Source organism: Crocodylus porosus, unplaced genomic scaffold (genome assembly GCF_001723895.1).
Source record: "Crocodylus porosus isolate Cpor-Errol unplaced genomic scaffold, CroPor_comp1, whole genome shotgun sequence".
Lineage (NCBI taxonomy): Eukaryota > Metazoa > Chordata > Crocodylia > Crocodylidae > Crocodylus > Crocodylus porosus.
The window spans coordinates 75,454,186-75,473,418 of NW_017728947.1; the positions used below are offsets into that span (position 1 = coordinate 75,454,186).

The 19,233-nt window shown below is 45.4% G+C and overlaps 1 protein-coding gene across 3 annotated transcripts in view; it reads right to left on the minus strand.

Annotated features, from left to right (window-relative positions):
• Positions 1–3,781: 3,781 nt before the first annotated feature.
• AREL1 (apoptosis resistant E3 ubiquitin protein ligase 1) overlaps positions 3,782–19,233 on the minus strand; it is a 26,089-nt gene continuing 10,637 nt past the window's right edge. For all 3 annotated transcript variants that reach the window (XM_019551776.1, XM_019551777.1, XM_019551778.1), the window contains 12 exons: positions 17,329–17,406; positions 16,684–16,825; positions 16,126–16,247; positions 13,566–13,641; positions 11,834–11,943; positions 10,414–10,593; positions 10,126–10,251; positions 9,805–9,934; positions 9,671–9,729; positions 7,977–8,066; positions 7,304–7,479; positions 3,782–7,037 (listed from right to left, as the gene is read on the minus strand). In XM_019551776.1, the coding sequence (XP_019407321.1) occupies positions 6,935–7,037; positions 7,304–7,479; positions 7,977–8,066; positions 9,671–9,729; positions 9,805–9,934; positions 10,126–10,251; positions 10,414–10,593; positions 11,834–11,943; positions 13,566–13,641; positions 16,126–16,247; positions 16,684–16,825; positions 17,329–17,406 (1,392 nt within the window). In that variant the 3' untranslated portion in view covers positions 3,782–6,934. The remainder of the gene's footprint in view (positions 7,038–7,303; positions 7,480–7,976; positions 8,067–9,670; positions 9,730–9,804; positions 9,935–10,125; positions 10,252–10,413; positions 10,594–11,833; positions 11,944–13,565; positions 13,642–16,125; positions 16,248–16,683; positions 16,826–17,328; positions 17,407–19,233) is intronic.

Consider the following 19,233-nt stretch of genomic DNA (forward strand, 5'->3'; position numbering starts at 1 on the left):
GGGGAACTCCGCTGCCCACTTTCCCCCAGGTTGAATATGACCCATTCACCACCACCCTCTGAGTACAACCCTTGAGCCAATCTGCAATCCATCTGACTGTGTAGGCATCAATGCCACAGTCGCCTAGTTTTTTAATGAGGATGGGGTGGGAGACGGTGTCAAAGGCCTTGCCGAAGTCTAGAAAGACTATGTCCACGGCGACACCTGTATCTATTGCCTTTGTGGCCTGATCATTGATTGCCCTCTGTCACCTGGGGAATCTCCAAGGCTCATTTCTAAGCATGAAATATATTGCCTGTTGCCCCACAGGATCAGGCCTCTACCCAATGTAGGACATCAGGCAACGTGCATTTTGCCCAATGAAGTGGAACTACTGTGGTGGGACACATCCTGCCACAGCTGATCCATTTCATTTGACAATGGCTGATTATAGCAGAGAGGAGCAGCACAGTCCTTTACACACCTAGCCTTTCCAAGTTGTATTGCTGCACTTCTGCCAACAAGTGGACAGGGAGAGCCCACAGACTTGCAGGAATGACTGGCAATTAACTTGAATAGGCCATGATTAATTTAGCCATATGCAGCATGGAGGTGGAGAGGACAGCGTTAGCACATTTTATCTCACATACTTCACAGGTACTTGAAACTGGACAACGGACTAATACTTCTGTAGAATCACAAGACAAAAGGCTTTCTCCTGGGAGAAATGCTACATCTATTTACACCCCTACAGACTGTTTCAGTGTTCAACTTTCCTAGATGACAGATTATTTCATCAGATGCTATGAATGAATGAATGAATCACAGCATCTGAAGGAGGAGGCTGTCGCCTACAAAAGTTTATGCCTCTCTAAACCAGTTAGTCTCTAAGGGCACCTATACACGAGCAGCAAGGCTGCTCCAACATGCTGTAATCCCAGCACATCGGAGCAAACTCGATAACTGAATCTGCTGGAGTGTGGTCATTGTCATCATCACCACGCTCCAACAGCCTCCAGCGTGTCTCATGTATTGGTATCCCCATGCTTTAAAGTGGCAGCAGGGACATATTCTAAAGCTCATTCAACAGGCTTTATATATGGCACCCCTGCCACCATTTTTAAGCAAGGGGACACTGATACAGGAGGTACCCTGGGCACTTCAATTAAAGTGCCTCTCCAAGCCACTCTAATTAAAGTGCCCCGCCCACTCCCGGAGCATGTGTATGAATGCCCTAAGATGCTACCTTGCCCTGCCTTCTCTCTGACTTCAGACACGGCTAACTACCTCTGTTTCTGAGGATTAGGGGAAGAATGTCACGTGCAACCTAGCTCATAAGTAGCATATCCACACAATGACATCCCAAATCAAGGGGGTGTATGTGGAGTCAGGGATCCTATAGCATTTTCCCTTGGCAATTTCTGCATGCAGGTGCATGTAGAACTTCAACCATTTATTAATTGCAAGGACTTCTAACTTCATTCCAGATGTGAGCAGTCACAGGTATAGGATGAACTGAGGTTAGAGAGCTTGCTACAAGTCACTGGCACTTCCATTTCTATGACATCAAGGAAATGGTGAACAGGACAAGGATGACAACCAGATGACATCACCCCTCCTGCAAAGAAGGGCAGAAACTCTAGAACCTATTCATGCAGTAGTCATTCAGACTGCAGAATTCTCTCTTCCACAACTGTGACCATTATGTGTTTGAGAGTTGTTTGCTTTGGATGTTATGTTGCATTTCTTTGGATGGATTTTCTTCTGGCAAGGGAAGTGTTAAAGGCTGGATTGCAGAAGGACTGAGTGAGGCCTGGCTAATGACACTCTGCCATCTGGATGGTGAGAGAAGGATGAACGGTTTTTTTCCAGAAGTTTGTGGAGTGGGGAAGGAGATGGAAGCAGGGGAGCTGGAGAGTGCATGTGCTTGTGTGTGTGCCTGTGTGAGCCTTGGCCAGCATGCTGGAGTCCATGGAAGCCTGCTGTTGCAAAGCCCCAGATAATGGAGATAGGGGGAGTCTGCCAAATGGAGACTGCAACTGAAAAGGCTAGAGAGGTGGGGCAGAGGCAGTGTGGCGAGGTCAGCAGAGAAGCTGAGACCTCTGGGGACAAAGAAGAGTTCACTCAAGAGACAATGACAATTCCCACCTGCCATTGGAATCAGCCAGGGACTGAGAAGAAAGCACTGGCCAGTTGCAAGAGTGAAAGTGTCAGGAGTTATGTTTGATTTGAGCCTCTGTTTTTATGTTCCATCTTCCCCAGTTCCATTGTAGTGTTGTCTCTAATTATTAAAGTTGTTTAATTTAATTCCTAAATTTAACTGTCCTTTAATTGGATCTCTCACCTCACGAGGAGTTTGTACCCTCATGGCCTTGGCCAACTCAGGGTCCCATCATAACAACCAAACACGTAGCGTTTCTGAAAGTTCCTGCTTCCACTTGTTTGTCCCATACCAAAGTAACATTGGCTATGGACTGTAGGGACACAGACATGTGATTTGGTGATGTAAATATCAAGAAAAAGGGTTATAGTCACTGCTGGGAAGCTAGAAATTGTTCTGAGCAAGCTACAAGGAGTAGATGAGCTATTCACTCAACTTCCAGAATCCTGATCTGAAGCCAGGAGCACTTGGAGGTCTAAAGACCACACTGGAACTCTGGTTTACCCTGCGTTCTTTACATCACCCCCTGCTGAGGGGTCCAATCTCAGACTTCTTAGAACTAGGCACAATGAGAACTTGTTCCAGTTGGCAGCTCTCAGATAGTATTCTTAGATCAGTACAATACCACAGATGGGACTCTGATTCTTATCCTCTACTTCTTGTACTCTATCCAGAAATCAATGCTCAGAGCTTAGAGGCCACAGTATAAGAGGAATACCAATTTAATTACACATTGTAATACCTGCCTAGCAATATAATGGGACCCACACAAAAAGCCAAAATTTTATCTGCCTGAGCTGGTGAAGAGAGCTCAAACCTAAGCCTTTGGCTGAATTGCCGTATGATCTGGAAAGCAAAATGTGCATTTCACAGCATCATATTTAACAAGAATGATGTCACAAGACCCTGATTCAATTCGCACAGAATCTGCTCTTTGACAGAATGGAGCTTATTTTTAGCTCTTACAGTTGCAGAGAAAAAGCAAAGACAGTGCTTTTCATCACAGCCTGCACATAGCCTGGATCAGCCCTCAGAACCATGGCAATAAGCTATTTTCTCTGATATCTGATGGTAAGCATTTCCAATTTGTTAACTACACTGTTGATCATTTTAGTAGAAAAACTTACAGATACTGTGATTATACCTCACAGTCCAAAATTGGCCTTCTACAACTTCCCAGGTACCAAAAGACTCCAAAGGTCCTCTCCCCAATCAGATTTTCCATTTCCCCACAACATCTACAATGCAGTCAAGCACATTCAGATACAAATATCTGCAGCTAGGTAAATGACATAGATTTTATAGGATTATTAAATCAGCAACTATAATGCTAATTGTATTTGCATAAATTCACTAAACTATTTCCTTTCTGAATTTTCAGATTCTACTGTAGTAGACTTTCCAGACTGATGCGGTGAGACACCCCACTAGCTAGCAAGATTTGCTGCAGAATTTTGTTCTGTTTCCAAGGAGTGCCTAGGATCCTTTGATGAATCAGTTCAGAAGGCAAAGGATAGATGAGATGCCCTGCCCAATTCAATGAGGCAGACTCAAAAGATCTAGAAGACTCTTTTTCACAAAGATGCCTAACCAAGTCAAGATCCCTGTAAACCTCCCATGAACTCCAAAGCAAGACAGCAGCATTTTTAAAATATTTTATTTATTATACAAACTATTTACAAAATCTGCTAGTATAACCATAGGCTTCCCAGATCCTGGCTGAACTTTGCTGGGAATTTGCCAGATGGAACTGGGGTCTGACCTGTTTCACCCACAGCTCTGTTTCTAAAACATGCAACATGGTTCTCAAGATACAGGCTGACACCAGACCCTGTAAGATCAAGGGAAGCTCCAGGGAGTAAAGGGTCTGTCTGAGATGGTACAATAAACCTAGCCTAACTTCTTCTACTGAAGCACTTCTATTAGGTAGGAATAAATAAGGAGCCAACACAAAAAGAAAGAAAGAAAAAAAAGGGAGCCTCTACAGCAGGAAAATACAGTACAGGCGACCCCCAACACATGCTGTACTTTTGTCCCCACTGATGACAGTGAAGGGGCAGCATGTAAGATACGCATGTTGGGAAGGGAAGAAATTTAGGAACAAGAAGATCCTTTATCACCAAAGTGATTGAGCTCGGTGTGGAGAGAGGGATGGGATCAGCCAAGGGCCAGTGGGACCAGTATAGGTTTTTAATCAGCTGAGAGCTAACAGCATTCACCACAGTTCTGACTGCACTTGTGACAAAAGAAAATCCTTGGCATTTGTACAACACAGCTGCATTGGGGGTGGCAGCTGCAATGACAGGAGGAGAGAGGGGTCAGGGAACTCTTTCAAGCAGAGGAAGTCTGCCTTATGTCCAGCCACTCAGTCCTCAGAGTGCAAAGTCAAGGCCTAGAGAAGGAAGGAGAGGATTCCTGAGGAAGATGTCATCAGCAGAACTGGCCCATAACCACAAGCTGGAAAGGCCTTCACCAGGCAAGATTACAAGATGCAGGATTGCAATGCAGGGACAGCACCAAGCTGTGCTTTCCCAATCCATGTCAGCTGAGCCAAGCAGCACCATCTTCTCTTGATCTGTGGGGAGAGCAGTGAAGAGGTGGCACAGAGTAACCAGGAGTGGCATCTGCACTGACCACAAAAGCCTTCAGTACAAATGAACTGGTACTATACTCTCCATCCAAAGGAGGCTGGAACCTTACAGAAAGGGAGTCTGCTTTAAAAAAGGGAGGAAAGCTGCTACTGAAGTGATCTGTCAAGAGAGCAACTGCAGGAGCTCTCTAATAGACTGTCTCCCAGCATATCAGTGCCCAAGAGGGAGTGAATCCAGAAGACTGAGAAATCCCCCTGAGTAGTATTGAATGCTTACAGCTCTGGCTGTTTTTTGGCACCAAGATGGCTTATATTTCTGTACAGAAGTGACACACTTGCCCTAGCAGCAGTTAAGATGCTGCCTTAATAAAAGGATTTCCTAACTCTAGAATCTTCACACAAATTCCCAATTTGTTCATTAAGTTTGTACTGGAAAGGTGCACAGCCATCATAAACAGCCATCCCCCCCATGAGTTGGCTCAGGTCAGGTAAACTACTGCCCAAGCTACAGCAGAACAGAGAGGGAGGAAGATGGCACAATTCTTTATTGTATTTGTTTTTCTAAAACTAGCTCTCAGAAGAGATGCCAGATTGAGATCTCATCCGAGGAGACTAAAACCCCCTGACTATAGTGGACAGATACAGCACAGGCAGTAGCAGTGCAGGCTTCTCATGTGCTAGCCAATCACTAACATGCCCTTCCTCCTGACCTGGAGATATGCTCTCTAGAAGACAGCTGAGAGTGTAGAGATCTGTTTAGATTTTGGACTCTGACAAAACTGGCATGATTCCTCGATTCTCTTGCCTTTTATTTCCAAAGGGTTGCAGAGCTGAGTGGACCATCAGAATTAAGACCTTGGTCATCAGGCTAGCTGCTCAGTGTCCATTTGGAAGAAGCTCCAGTTTTATGTCTACTGCTGGAACACCAGCAGCACTGACAAGGATAGCAAGAAAGGAGTGCTCAGAAAAGAGAACGTAGGAGGAGAGAAGGCCAGCTGCTCTCCAAGTACCAACAATCCTTTGGAAAACTCTGCCTGCAGCGTGTTGGAAAAAGAGGAGTCTTCTACTGCCATGCGATAGAGGTAGAAGCCAAGACCCCATGGAATGTCAGGGGCTGAGGTACTGGGTTCTGTCCCAATACCATCACCCTAGTTGTACTCCTGTACAAACATAAGTCCAATACAAGCAATGGTAGCTGCCTGCTGGCCAGCTGGCCTATCACTTTTATTACATACATGCCCTGAAGATTAATGTTGGGATAGGTGTTGGTGTTCAGCATTGAAGGCTCACACACTCATACCCATCCCCTCTCTCCTGAGGAAGGGAAAGGAAGGCAAGGGGCACGGGACAGATTCCTGTCCAACATTTATGATCTCTGTCAAACATTCACCAGAGGAGAATCTCCTCCTCCAGTTTAGCTGCAGAGGCTCATGCCAGCCACTGCCAAAAGAGAAGGACGCTTCTGCTGCCAGTCCCTGGCGGAGGTAGTACAGTGTCACTGCAAGGGCCAGCACTTGTGCTCAAGTAAGAGAATGTTCTCTCCTCTGGGCTGCTCCCTCTAGTAGATGTTTCCATCTTTCCTCTGCAACAGGTTAAGAGATGGCTGCATCCAGTGCTGTGGGGAGAGAAACTAAAAGCCCTTCTGGGCCAGGTACAGAGAAGAAGGGACAATCCAGTGCCCTGAAGAGACAAGTAATTCAAGGGGAATTATGCAAACTACAAGAGAGCATCAGCAGAGGGATCTGAACCAAGGCATGGAAAGTTATTAAGGCTTCTCAAAAGCCAGGTCTCCAACAGAACTCCAAGCTGGTCCTTCTCCAAGGCAGCTAGAGGAATCATATCTACACAGACCTCCTCCTGTATCTAACTGTAACTTCAGTTCACAGGTTTTTTCTCCTCAGAGGGATGGGTGCAGAGTCCTGGGAAATCCAGGTGCTGTACCATTCTGATGAATGACCACAGTCCCCTTGCCTTACCACCCTGAATTAAAAATAGGAGTGAGAGGTGGGGGCAAGGTGAGCTCTTGATGACATACTTTGAATGCGGAAAGGCCATGTGATATCATCTGGATGACAGACCTTGATGCACACAGTCTGCATTCTGCCTCCATTGCCCATGTGAAGGGAAGGAAAACAAGCAGTAAACTGGACCTGGGCCTTGTCCTGATGAGCCAGGAGGATTGGAGGGCCTCTGAAGAAGGGAAATCACAGCATGCCAAAGCCCTCACAGCCCTCGCTGATGGCCAGCTGCAGCATCTTGTGCATTTCTTCATAGGAGTCATAAGTAGGGAGGCACAGCTGGTTAAAACTGATAGAAAGAAAAACATGGAACATGTAACTTTTCTGGGGTAGGAGAACAGATAAACACAAGCACCTTCAGCTGCTCAGTGTCCTGTAGATGGAGTGACACTATGTCCACCACATGTCCATCACTCATTATAAACCCATTGGGCATCAGATGCTGGCTACCAGCAGTCCATGATGGCAGCCTGTCATACAACTTGCCACACACAAAGGGATGGCATAATTCTACATGATGCATGCTGTAGAAAATTGTACAAGCGGGATACTCACCAGGTGTGGGCTGTCGGCAATGTACTATGGGTTGGAGCTGCAATTATCTGGAAAGATGGACAGAGTGCAGCAAACCCTCCTGGAGGCAGCTGAGAGGAACCAGTTGTGAACTGCAAGAGCCTAGCCAGTTCCTCCTGCGTGAAACTGGAAACCACAGTCCAAAACCACCTCATGACCTGAAAGAGAGCAAGGGCAAAGCCAAATCAGGGAAGTAAGTCAACAAGTATGCTGAGAGCCTTCACAGAAAGAACAAACAAAATGCGTTGCAAGCAAGTGGCTTTATCAACAGTCAAAGAACCTACTTGACCTAACATAGCGGCAGATTTATATTAGGAGGAAAAAATTTGCAGCCAGTTCTCACCAGCTAACATTTACCCCTCATGCAACCTCCCACCAGCCTCCTGTATTGTACTGGGAATGTCTCATCCATCTTTAAAACAGAGAAGCTCCCTTCTACTAGAAAGGGGAAGCTAGGTATGTTTAAGATACAAGATATATTTACATCCTGCACCAAGCCAATCCCTTTGCTTTCCCACTGTTCTTCTCCAGGTTTCCAAGTCTTTTGAGATTTCTTATTTCCCTTTCAATAGGCTGGCCTCACCTGAAGCTTAGCAGAGCAGAGGACAGCCAACTCATTTCAATGACCTGCAAGAGGAAATCTCTTCCCACCTACCTTCTCTCGGAAGTGCCAGGACCCTCCTACAACCACAGCATGCGTCTTGAAATCACAGACATTGATGTCTCCAGTACCACACATCAGCAACTGAAAGGAAACAGACCCATTGTTAAAAAAGCAGGAGCCCAGGATACCTATGAGGTCAGTCACTATTCATGTTTCAATAGTTAGCTCTGTGCCTCTAGAAGGCATGCAAAGTGCTCAGAATTCTGGGCTCAGGACACGAACAAGACCAATCAAACCTCAGTTTCAATCAAGAATTAGGACAGCCTTTTTCACAGCATCAGTTTTTCCTGCTAGATATCAGGTAGGCTAAAGGTAAGTAATGAATAGCTACTATAGCAGGAAATAATGGAAGCCCTGAAAGAGGAGAGACAACATTTCTATGCACTCCTTTGTGCCCCTCACAGTACTCTGTACAGATGAGGGCACTCATAACTTGGGAAACACCACTTGGACTTCACCTGCCTGAAGGCCCACAGCACAGATCTAAGCAGTGAGTAGATTTTGCAGAGGTGAATCCCTGAGCCAGAACTGAGATGTGTAATATCAGAGGATCCTGGCTCTGATATTAAATGGAAAGCAGAGAGGTTAATCAGTAGGGCTGTGCAAAATTTCAGCAGCCATTTCATTTCAGAGGTGTTCCAGTGCCCAAAATACCAAATCCAAATTGAAACGGAAGGCTCAGAAACATCTCCAAAACAAAATGAGGCACCTGGAACGTTTCAGAAAATTTTGGAGTTTCAGAGCCGGACTTGCAGAGAGATAGCTGTACACTGCTGCCCTGCCACATCTCCTCACCACACCTGCCTGCCCTGCGCTGCCCTGGTACAGCAGAGATCCAGAGCTGCACAGGGTCCTGTGACCCGGTGTGACAGGGATCAGTGATCTGCGTGGGGGTCTCCTTGCCTGCACAGAGGGCAGCAGCACTTGCCCCAGACAAGCCACCGATGGCCCTGTCCTACTTCCCGCTGGGGCCCTACAGCTTTGGCTTAAACGAAACAGGTCAGTGATCCAAAACACCGAAACAAATTACTGTCCTCCGAAACAGCCAAATCCAAATTGAAACACAGCCATTTCGCAAAGCCCTACTAATCAGGGCCCATCTTGCCTTGGATTCAGTAGTAGTGTAGAAGCCCAGACTTCAGTTGGCCACATCCTCCCACCTGCTACATGAGGGTTTTGGAACCAAGCAGCTTTGACAAGACTTCTCAACTACCTCAAGTTGACATTAAAAGCATCAATGGCTTAAATACACACCAAGGTTGCAAGTACTAGCGATACATTATTATTCCTGCAAACAGACTATACCCCAAGAAGGAGGATTCACCATCTTAGTGTTTTGTGTCTCCTATGCAAACATTCACAGCTAAGTTGGTGGTTAAGAAAAACTCTGTAACATGCTAATTCTTCTCAGCTCCAATCAGCAAATGTTCAACATCCCTCAGCAGGGGCTTGGGTGGCACAGGTACTAAGGTGCATCGTTGACACCCCAGAAATCACAAGTTCGAGGGCTTAGCAGAAGTGCCCATGACACAGCCTTGTCAGATTCCAACAACTTTATGCATTCTGCTAAATACTTTGTCCCAAGGACATGAGGAAGGAAGGAACATCCTCCAGGCAGCTCCTCTATCATCTGGGAGGAAGGGTGCGGAGGTAATGGGATAGAGCTCAAGAATAGCATGACCTACCTCAAGTTCATTCTCATCAAAAATAGCCAGAAGGTTTTCCGGAACCAGCTCATTGAGGCCTAAAAGAAGACAGGTGAGTGAGTGTGTGTCAGATGGGGGTGTCAGAATCAAGCAGTGAGCACACAGCATGTTACCTTTCAAGAAATGATCCACCTCCTCTCTAACCTGATTGGCCAATCTGTACTGAGCAAGCAAATTCAGATATAAAATCTTGTTGTCGTTGGTTACTGGGATCTGAGCCCCTCCGGTTACCAGCTCAACTACCTGAAACAGGAGAGCACACAAGTACACTGGTGTGAAGATGAGAAGTAAGAACTTGCACCAGAGAACCCTCTTACTGCTGTACTGCTGGTAGTTTTCCTTCTCTTGTCACTACTGTACAGGCAACCCAGGCAGATCCCAAATATTTCCCTTATAGATTAGAGAATTACCCCACCCTTTGGCACCAATCTTACCTTCTCCAGCTGCCCTGATTTGCTGTATTTCTCCTCAGCAAAGACCAGCTCCATCTCACTCACATCATTATTCAGTATAAAGCAAACCTTGGATTTATAGAACTCTGGGTCATCTGTTTCAAAATACTGAGGAAGAGAAATAGATAGGATGTGAAGAAAAAAAACTAATGAGATGGATTTAACATACATGGTTGACCAAGATTTTTGGTTTGCTGGGAGCATATTCATGCTCAGCCCTGCTGTCCTGCCCTGGTGCAGGCTTACAATGGAGGCCAGGGCAGGCCTTACCTTGTAATGCATGCGTAATCCTATGATCTGAGCCAGGAAAGATCGGGTGAAGCGAGCTCGTACCAGCTGCTTGTAAGCCCCTCCCAGAGATGACTCGTAGAGACACTTCCCTACCAAGCGCCCTGCAAACTCATACACCTTCAGTCTTAGATGAGGAGACCGACCTGGGTTGGGATGCACCTGCAGAAGAACATGATCAGAATCCTAACAATACCACTAGGGTTATCTCAAGTGACAGGAACAGCCCCATGGCCCCCTCCTGTTATGTATATATAGTATGCAGGAAGATGCTCTGACAGCTCTAGAATGGTATTTTAAAGATGAACTTAGATTCATAGCCTTTAAGACCAGGGGGGACCATTTATTTACTCCAAACCTGAGTAAAATAATCTATCCATTGATTTGGCTCAGTACTTCAAGTAAAGCCATTGTCTTCTCATGCTACTGAGGAAACTTGAGGGCAGCTTCCTGACACTCAAGCAGCAGAAATTCAATGTTAAAGTCTGGCCAGGAAAGACATAACATACTCCATATGTACTGTCTCACACAGTACACAGAAGAATTTGCCTTTCCCTCTGCAAAAACAAACAGATCCCAGAGAACAATCACACCTGGAAACCAACAACGCATCTATGTAGCAAGATGATGGTGCCCACCCCATTCAACTTGGAAATCCATGTTTCCCTACTACTGAGGAACCCTCTACTATCATTCCACCCAATTTTTTGACTCTGTAACACTGGGACAGCCCAGCAAGAACCTGGGTCGGGGGGGGAAGAGTTAGGAGGGTTCCAGCCCAGGCCTACCACTGGTAGCAATGAGTAGGTTTAGCAAGATTTGACTTTTATTGGTAAACTATAATAAATGTCGATTTCACCGTGCACACTTAGACCTACAAAAAGATATTTCCATCATTAATAATTACAATTTACAGAAAAGGGATGCAAGAAAAATGATGGCTGATGGAGCATGTGACAACAGAGGGAACAGTCCTACAGAACTGTGCTGACTGTAGTTTGGATTGCAGTCCCAGGGGACTGGGAACAAAGGAAGAGGAAACGACAAAGTGGACAAGGGAGCTATGGGTAAGTGGAGGCAGGAATAACAGCTGCTCTGACACTCAGCTGGCAGCAGCCCTACAGTAGTTATGGTTGTCGTGGTGGGCAGCTAAACTGCACTATAATAATAGTATACTGTCATTAATAAATTGTCTGTTCCCCACATCCTTAATTTTGTGCAATCCTGAAAATTGAAATCGATAAAAACAAAATACATGCTTAAAAATAAACATTAATATTATCCATCGAAATTATGAAAAAAAAATTGAATTCTGCCAAATCCAGCAATGAGTGACAACTTTCTGCTACCTTTACTGTTTATATTGTGGTATGCCATTTCAAGAAAGAAGCTGTAGACTCACCAGTGCCTGGTTGTTATCACTGAAGCGAGTAAAGAGCTGATTGGTGGTGTCAAATAAAGCCTTACAGATCAACTCAAACCACTCTCTGCGTGGGCCTCCCCAGTCCAGAGCTACGAGAAAAAACAAATTGAGTCAGGTCCGGGGCCAAACCAGCTCTCTGTTTCCTTAACAATTCTTCCAGTCCACAGAGGTTAGGAAAACCACCTCCCCTCAGGACAGAACATTTGTCCAAGTCATTGGAATGTCCTCGAGTGGAGGGGCAAGACCCTCTGGGTTTTAGTAAAAGAAGCATCGGCACATCTCAGTTAAAATCATCAGCAAACACCCAATATTAATATAAATATGTTGAACAGTACTGGGCCCAGGACAGACTCCTATGCAACTTCGCTTGCACTCTCCTGCTATTCCAACACGGATCCATTTATAATTACCCTTCACTTGCATCTATCCACCAAGTTGTCTATCCACCTTTTTGGAGAAACCCAGCTACATACAATAAGTGGGAAAGTTTTATAAAGACAACACTGGACTGAAGGAGAGTTACCATATTTCCAGTTTCAAAAAAAGGGAACACCTGTCCAAAGGAAGAGGGTAATATGATGCGGGGGGGAGGAGCAGTGATATGCCCATGCCCTCCCCCTCACTCTGAAGCCACAGCCCCCCAGCCCTGCTGCTGCCCCTCACTCCCGAGCCACAGTCCCTTGCCCCCCAGACCTGGCCTGTGCTCCCATTCCAGTCCCCTGCCTCCCTGGTACTCCTCGCTCCCAAACCACAGCCCCCTCCAGCCCTGCCAATGCCCCTCGCTCCCAACCTGCAGCTCCCTGCTCCTCACAGCCTTGTAGCATCTCCCGGCTGTCCCACCCCTGCAAGCACAGGCACCAGCCCTGATGCTGCTGGCCTGGCTACGCAGGTCCCTGCTGCCCCTGAAGGGCCCCACAACCCCCTTTCCCTGCTGAAGGAACAGGTGCCCCCCCACCCTGCTGTAGCTCCAGCTTCCCCCAGTGCTGTCAGGCACCTGGCCTCCTCACACACCTATTCCCTCCACATACCCTGCTCCCCCTCTGCCTCCACCCCACACCCCTAAATAGTCCCTAAGCCCTGGCACACCAAACCCACCCTCCATAGATTTACCTACATCCAGCTGCTGAGGCTGCTCCCACCACCTTGACTGGCTGCATGCCAGCCATGTGCATGTATGCGTGCAGGTGCATGACACCCTCTGCCTCCAATTGCTCTTCCCCCACTCCTCCCAGCCCCAAGCAGCTAGCTCCTTGCTACAGCAAGCCAAGAAGTGCCAGGAAAAGCTTTGATGCGGTGCAGAGCAAAATTCCAGACAGTTGTTGACATTTTAAAAAACTGCCTGGATGGAAATGGGAGGACCCAAAAAAGATGACATGTCCAAGAAGACCTGGACATATGGTAACCCTAACTGGGTCTCAATTCCCACATTGCCACAGACTTAATGCATTATCCTAGGGCAGTCATTTAATCTCTGTTCCTCAGATCCCTACCTGTATAATAGGGATAATCTTTTTCTAGCTCAAAGGAAGCTGGGAGGTTAAATTCATTTGTGCTTGATAGAACCTATGGGAATAGAGACCCAAGTAGGATCTACTTCCAGACATTTTTACTGAAAGGCAGCCACACTCTCTCACTAGTGACTTCACATGTGCTCCCCTGCACATAAACCCCTCAAGCACATTCACATTTTTGGAAGAACAAGTAAACTCACCTTCTTCATCCTGGAAAATCACTTCAAAGTTTTTGCTCCAGTCAGAAACAGAAAAATTCCGTGTTGCTTTCAGAGACTGTGAGAGTAAAACAAAAAGTGTTAAGAGCAGTCAGGGGCATATTCCAGGGGGATGCAGTGATGCAGTTATACCTCCATTTGATTCCTGCTCCATCCAAAGTTTAAAACCAACTGCCTGGCAATAGCAGCAGCATCTTTATTCAGGCAACTGTGAAGGAGTCATTTAACTTAATGGCTCACTTTAATCTACCTCATTTCTTCTGAAGTTTTCATTCAACAGGTGTTAACAACTCTCTCCCTCCTCTTCATTGATATTGATATTCCACTAATCAAATTATTCTTTCTTCTGCAGTTCTGCCTGTTAGCTGTTCCTGGTAATGTAACTCCTATTTCACAGCCCTGCAGACTACTTTTAATTCTTGCTAAAAATATTAACTCAGGATTAGAATGTTAACTCAGGTGCAGAAATAATTTTCAATGCTCAAGGCGGCTAGATTTTGTTTTATGAACCTGAAAGAGAGAGATGTACATTTAATTCCAGTCAGTACAAGACTAATCAAACAGCATCTTTTGATTATTTTCTACTGAGTTTGTAGTGTTTTTATACACAGTATATGATACAGGAAACTAATATACATTCCAATGAAGTTATATTTGTTTTTGCTTCAATCTTAAACTGAATTATATAGTCATGGGCCCCTAGAATATTACTAAAGTTTCTAGTTTCTTTTTGATTGGAGAAAAATATGCATTGTGTTATATTTGTGATGATGCATCACAGCATCTGCACTCCACTTATCAAAATCCTAGATCCACCCATGGCAGCAGTGATCATTGCCTACTGCACAGCTGCCAGCATGAGATCCAGCATCCATGTGTTGGGGGGAGTTAAACAATGCCAAATGAAAAGGGCTCAGTCCCATAGTCTGAGCACATGACTGGGGGCTAGGTAGAAATTCCTATGGCCCTGGGCAGGCCAATTTTCTGTCTTCATTATATATGGAAGAGAGACCTTCCCCACATCCAAGAGTTCTTTGCCTCTAGACTAGAACAAGGTTTCTGTAGAAGCAACGTTATCCAGTTTACAGTATTAAAATGTCTGTAGCCAGAAGCAACTTGAGACATCTCAGCTCTATCTAGCCCATCAGTCAGGTTTAAAAAAACAGCCCTTCAGAGAACAAATAGAAGAGAGGAGCCCAGAGGTGTCCTTACATTTATATTAATCTTTAACAGCATGAATTGCTTAAACTAACCTTTTCAAATAACTGGAAGCACATGAGCTCAGGCTCTTGATTCCAATTAAAGATCAAGGGCCAATACTATACTTGGGAGAGCCCTGAATGCAACAGTACTAGCTCAGGCTGATTTTCAGTGAAAGCAGAGCATCATGCTAGGCACTGATTAGCACTAATTTTCTGGTCACATCTGTTGCATCTGTCACCCTCATATACAGAATGTTTGCATTTATTAGCCCCACTCTTATCTTCTTTGATCTCACCTGGTTACAATAGCAGAGCTAATGATTTTGTAACACTTTCCAGCATAACAGGGCAGGAGTCCCTGAAAACCCCGTTAGGAATGAGAAGAAAATCCTAACCAATCCTCCCTCCTCCATAAGCAATCTTCGCCATTTCTAGTAAATTCTACACAAAAAACACACTTGGAAATACAAGCCAAGAGAACCAGTTCTTCTTTGTGAGTGACATTTAGAACATGAGTGATATTTAGAATGTCAGTTAAGAGATGTATTATATGAAAGTCTCTTTAAGAATTCCAGTTTCAGAAACACATATAGCATCTTGAAGTCAATTTTAGCCAAGTCTCAGTACTAATACTTTGCAATAAGGGTGCACTAGTGCTATAACACCATCACCGGCACACCCCACATACTGCAGTTTGGTCTCGCCTAATGAGACAGCACTTCCCAGTGCTTATGAATTCTCGCATAGAACAGCATCAGGACAGGACTTCTTTCCATTTTTCTACAGAATTCTCTAAGGAACCAAAAGAGCTAGGGTTCCCCCACTACTCAGGATATTACTTGTTCTTGTGGTTTAAGGGGAAGGTAAAGAGTTGCCCACAAGCTAGAAGGGTCACAAAATCTGAACAAAACATTTTGGCCTCTTCCCTGACAGCACCCAAGGCTCCTTCTATCACACATACAAACTCACAGTCCCTTTTAGCTGTAGCAGCCACACTACTACCATACCAGAAGAAACCAACTGCCCCTTAAAAGTCACTGTGAAATACATATCAAGGCTGCTGGCACAGATTTCAAAGGAAGGTATATTATGAGGATTTAACTACTAAGCAGGCTGTAATCTCTCAGGGGTAGTCTTTGTACTTCGTTTCCTTAAGATGGCCATCAGATTATACCCTGAAGCTAGAGGATCAAATATTTGTGTACAGATACCCTAGCTTTTGCCAATTTGAATGTCATTAGATATACAGGATGGCAAAAAAAAAAGCAACAGGCAAGGGTTCTGGGCATAGACGGAGCAGCCTGTGCACAGGGTCTCTTAAGGTGCCACATGTCACTCACCGATTCCAGCAGGCTATGGCGGCTGACCTTCAATGTAACCTTTGAATGGGGTCTCTTCATATGCACTTGACGCAGCTCCCGCTGGAAGAAGTTCACTTTGTCCTGAAAAGTCTCAGAGCCTCCTGAAAACAGTGATCCCATGGTCACATCAGAGGTGCCAACACCTCAAATGTCAAGGGGATTTCTATCCCTAGCTACACAGGACAGCTTTACAGTCAGAGGGTGACCCTGCCATGGAAAGGCTTGGAGAACAGAACTGTGAAGGGACAGCTTGCAGTTAGTCTCTCAGGCATTCAGCCATTCATAGAGATGTCTTCGGAGGGACTGTAGAAAACACTGCATAGACAACCAAGGGCAATGAACTCTATTTGCTGGAAGTGCCATCACGAGCAGAAGGGGAGGTGCTCTACAATTTCTAGAGAGATTATTTAACTCCACGCAAAACTAAAAGTTCCAAATACTAACTCTCTTTCTGCAGCCCTGTGAAGCCTGCAAGGTGGGGATGCAGCAGCCAGGGTCCTCTTATCATGGTGCCTATTCCCTCCGAACCCCTTTTACCTATGTTTTTATGCAGAGAGCGAATGAAAGTGGCTGCCAAGATGTTCCTCTCCTTGCAGCTGAGCTCCACGGGGGGCTGGATCCCATCATCTACCACCAGAGTCAGCAGCTTGTGCACAGGGTCAGGCCCAAGGTAAGAAAACTAGCAGCAAAGAGATGCAGGACAGGGGTGAAACAATCGTGCAGAGAGCACTATGTGTGCAGCAGACACACCTGTGCACATACTTTCCTCTCTGCTCACCCACATGGAACCAGTTGACAGGAATCCTGCCTATAGCATCTGGACTCCAGCTAGGGTACTGTATCTGTAAATCTCACTTCAGAGAGCATGGGTTTCAGGGTGCACTAACTAGCTATCTTAGTGGATTATGGAGAAGGCAGTGAGCAGAAATACAGGGAGGCAGTAAGGATTATGCCTAAAGTTCTGATGTTGTGTTAGGAAGGAGAGAAACTCCTGTCCCCCTTCATAAACATTTCCAACATAGAGGCAGTAAAAGTGCATTCTGAACTCCCAGATCTCATGTGCCTAAGTGCTGTCTGGTGGGAACAGCTCCACTTCCCCAACAGCCAGCCCAACAGGTAGCTCATCATTCAGCACCATGAACTGATAGAGTTACGAGAGAAGCTGGATGAAGACAGACCCACCTTGGTGCCTGGGCACACTCTAAAGGTGAAGAGGCGCCAAGGAATGATCTTCAGATAGAATTCCTTTACCGAGAATTGCTGGGGGGCCAAAGGGGAGAGGTACCATTAGTGACCACATTTTCATTAAAGCTCTTTAGCTTAAACTCAAGATATAGGATAGACAAATCCACCAGAAAAGCCCACTTCCCAAGCCAGGGGATAAGCTCCTAAGCAAGCCAAGCTGCACCTTGGGACAGTACATAGTTTTCAGGGGTCCCCCTAGTTAGCAATCAAGGAGAATAGCAATTGTAAGCAGTTCAACAGGAAGACTTTTACACCATTTCTGTAGGCTTTGCTATCATTTAAACAACACAGCAGTAAGTCAGGATGCTCATATCAGACCACTGATGCAATTCCTTTGATGGTAAAAACAGCATCTGAGGGGGATGAGATTGAGCCTAGGACAGGAATAGCAAGGAATGCTACAGACTTTGAGAAAGTGAAAGGGTTTGGGGAAATTTATTTTGTGCCTACCAGAACACCTATCATTATTCTTTCATTTTCATGAGAATCAGTTTTAAACAATTTAGTAAAAGTATCTGCAGCTACTGAAGCTGAGTGAGGCTCAGACAGTTTGCTGTCCCATCTGCAGGGGAGTTGAGGTAGAAGATCCTCAGCTGTAGAACCCTACCTCTTAACTCCTAAGGGTACAGGATTCACTTCTGCAACAGCCTCTTTCAGAAACAATGGCTAGAAAGTGGTCAGCAGCATTTCTCCAGGAACTGGACAAGTAGGGACAACCACGTACATTGAAATAATGGGACAGACTGCAAAAAATCTCTTGAACAAGGGAGATGTACATATAGGGTGCCCAAACAATACACTGATGAGTTCATCAGAAATGTAAATATTAGTTAGATGCCAAAAGGATCTCTTCCAATAAAACGCAGCATCTGAAACATGTCATTCATAACAACCTCCAATATCAAGTAACTTAACAGTGCAACATTATCAAAGAGTGAAAAAACTACTAAGTCCTTTTTCCTACCATTTCCCTTACAAGACACAGAGGTGTTTCTCACTTCCACATTCAGTAGTGCTGCACTGAGCCCAGATTTAAAAAGTCCTGGCCATGTGGCTTCCCTCTCTGTCCCTGCATTTTTTCACTGACTCATCTCTTACAGGAAGATTGCTCCTAATTTAGTTTGGTACTGGTGCATATTATTACTTCTCAGCCACTTATAGGCTTAGATCATGTGTTATATCCAGAACCCCATTTGGGTTAATAGACTGGCAAAGCAGTATTCAGTGGACTTTGAGGATTTTTTTTGTTTTTGTGGTATCTGTGGCTGGTCTATTTGAGATGGGAGTTTTCTCAGAGGGAAGGGACCCCTGGCTGCCATCAACATTATTCTGCTGCACTACAATGGAAAAGGCTGTTACTCATTTCTTAATTTCATCTGGTTTTCCATACTCAAACTCCCTAGATCAGCAGTGTTCAACCTGTGGCCAGTGGGCCAGATGCAGCCCATGGAATCATGTGATTTGGCCTCACAGTCCTCCCTGCAAGTCCAGAAGTTTGGTGGTAGGGGAGTAGTAAAAGCCCTAGAACCAGCTTCATTGGGCTTTGGATCAGATCCACGAAGGGGCAGTTTTATCTTACTGCTCAGTGACATAATGCTTCTGAATATGTAGCCTTAAAACTTCAGTAGCCTTTTTTAATGACATATTAATCATATAGAATCATAGAAGTAGAGTCAAAAGGGACCTTGTAGATCTTCAAGTCCAACCCCCTGCCTGGGCAGGAGAAAAAAACTGGGCTCAGATTACTCCAGCCAGGTAGACATCAAGCCTCCTCTTAAAGACCCCCAGGGTAGGAGCCAGCACCACTTCCCTTGGAAGTTGGTTCCAGATCCTAGCCGCCCT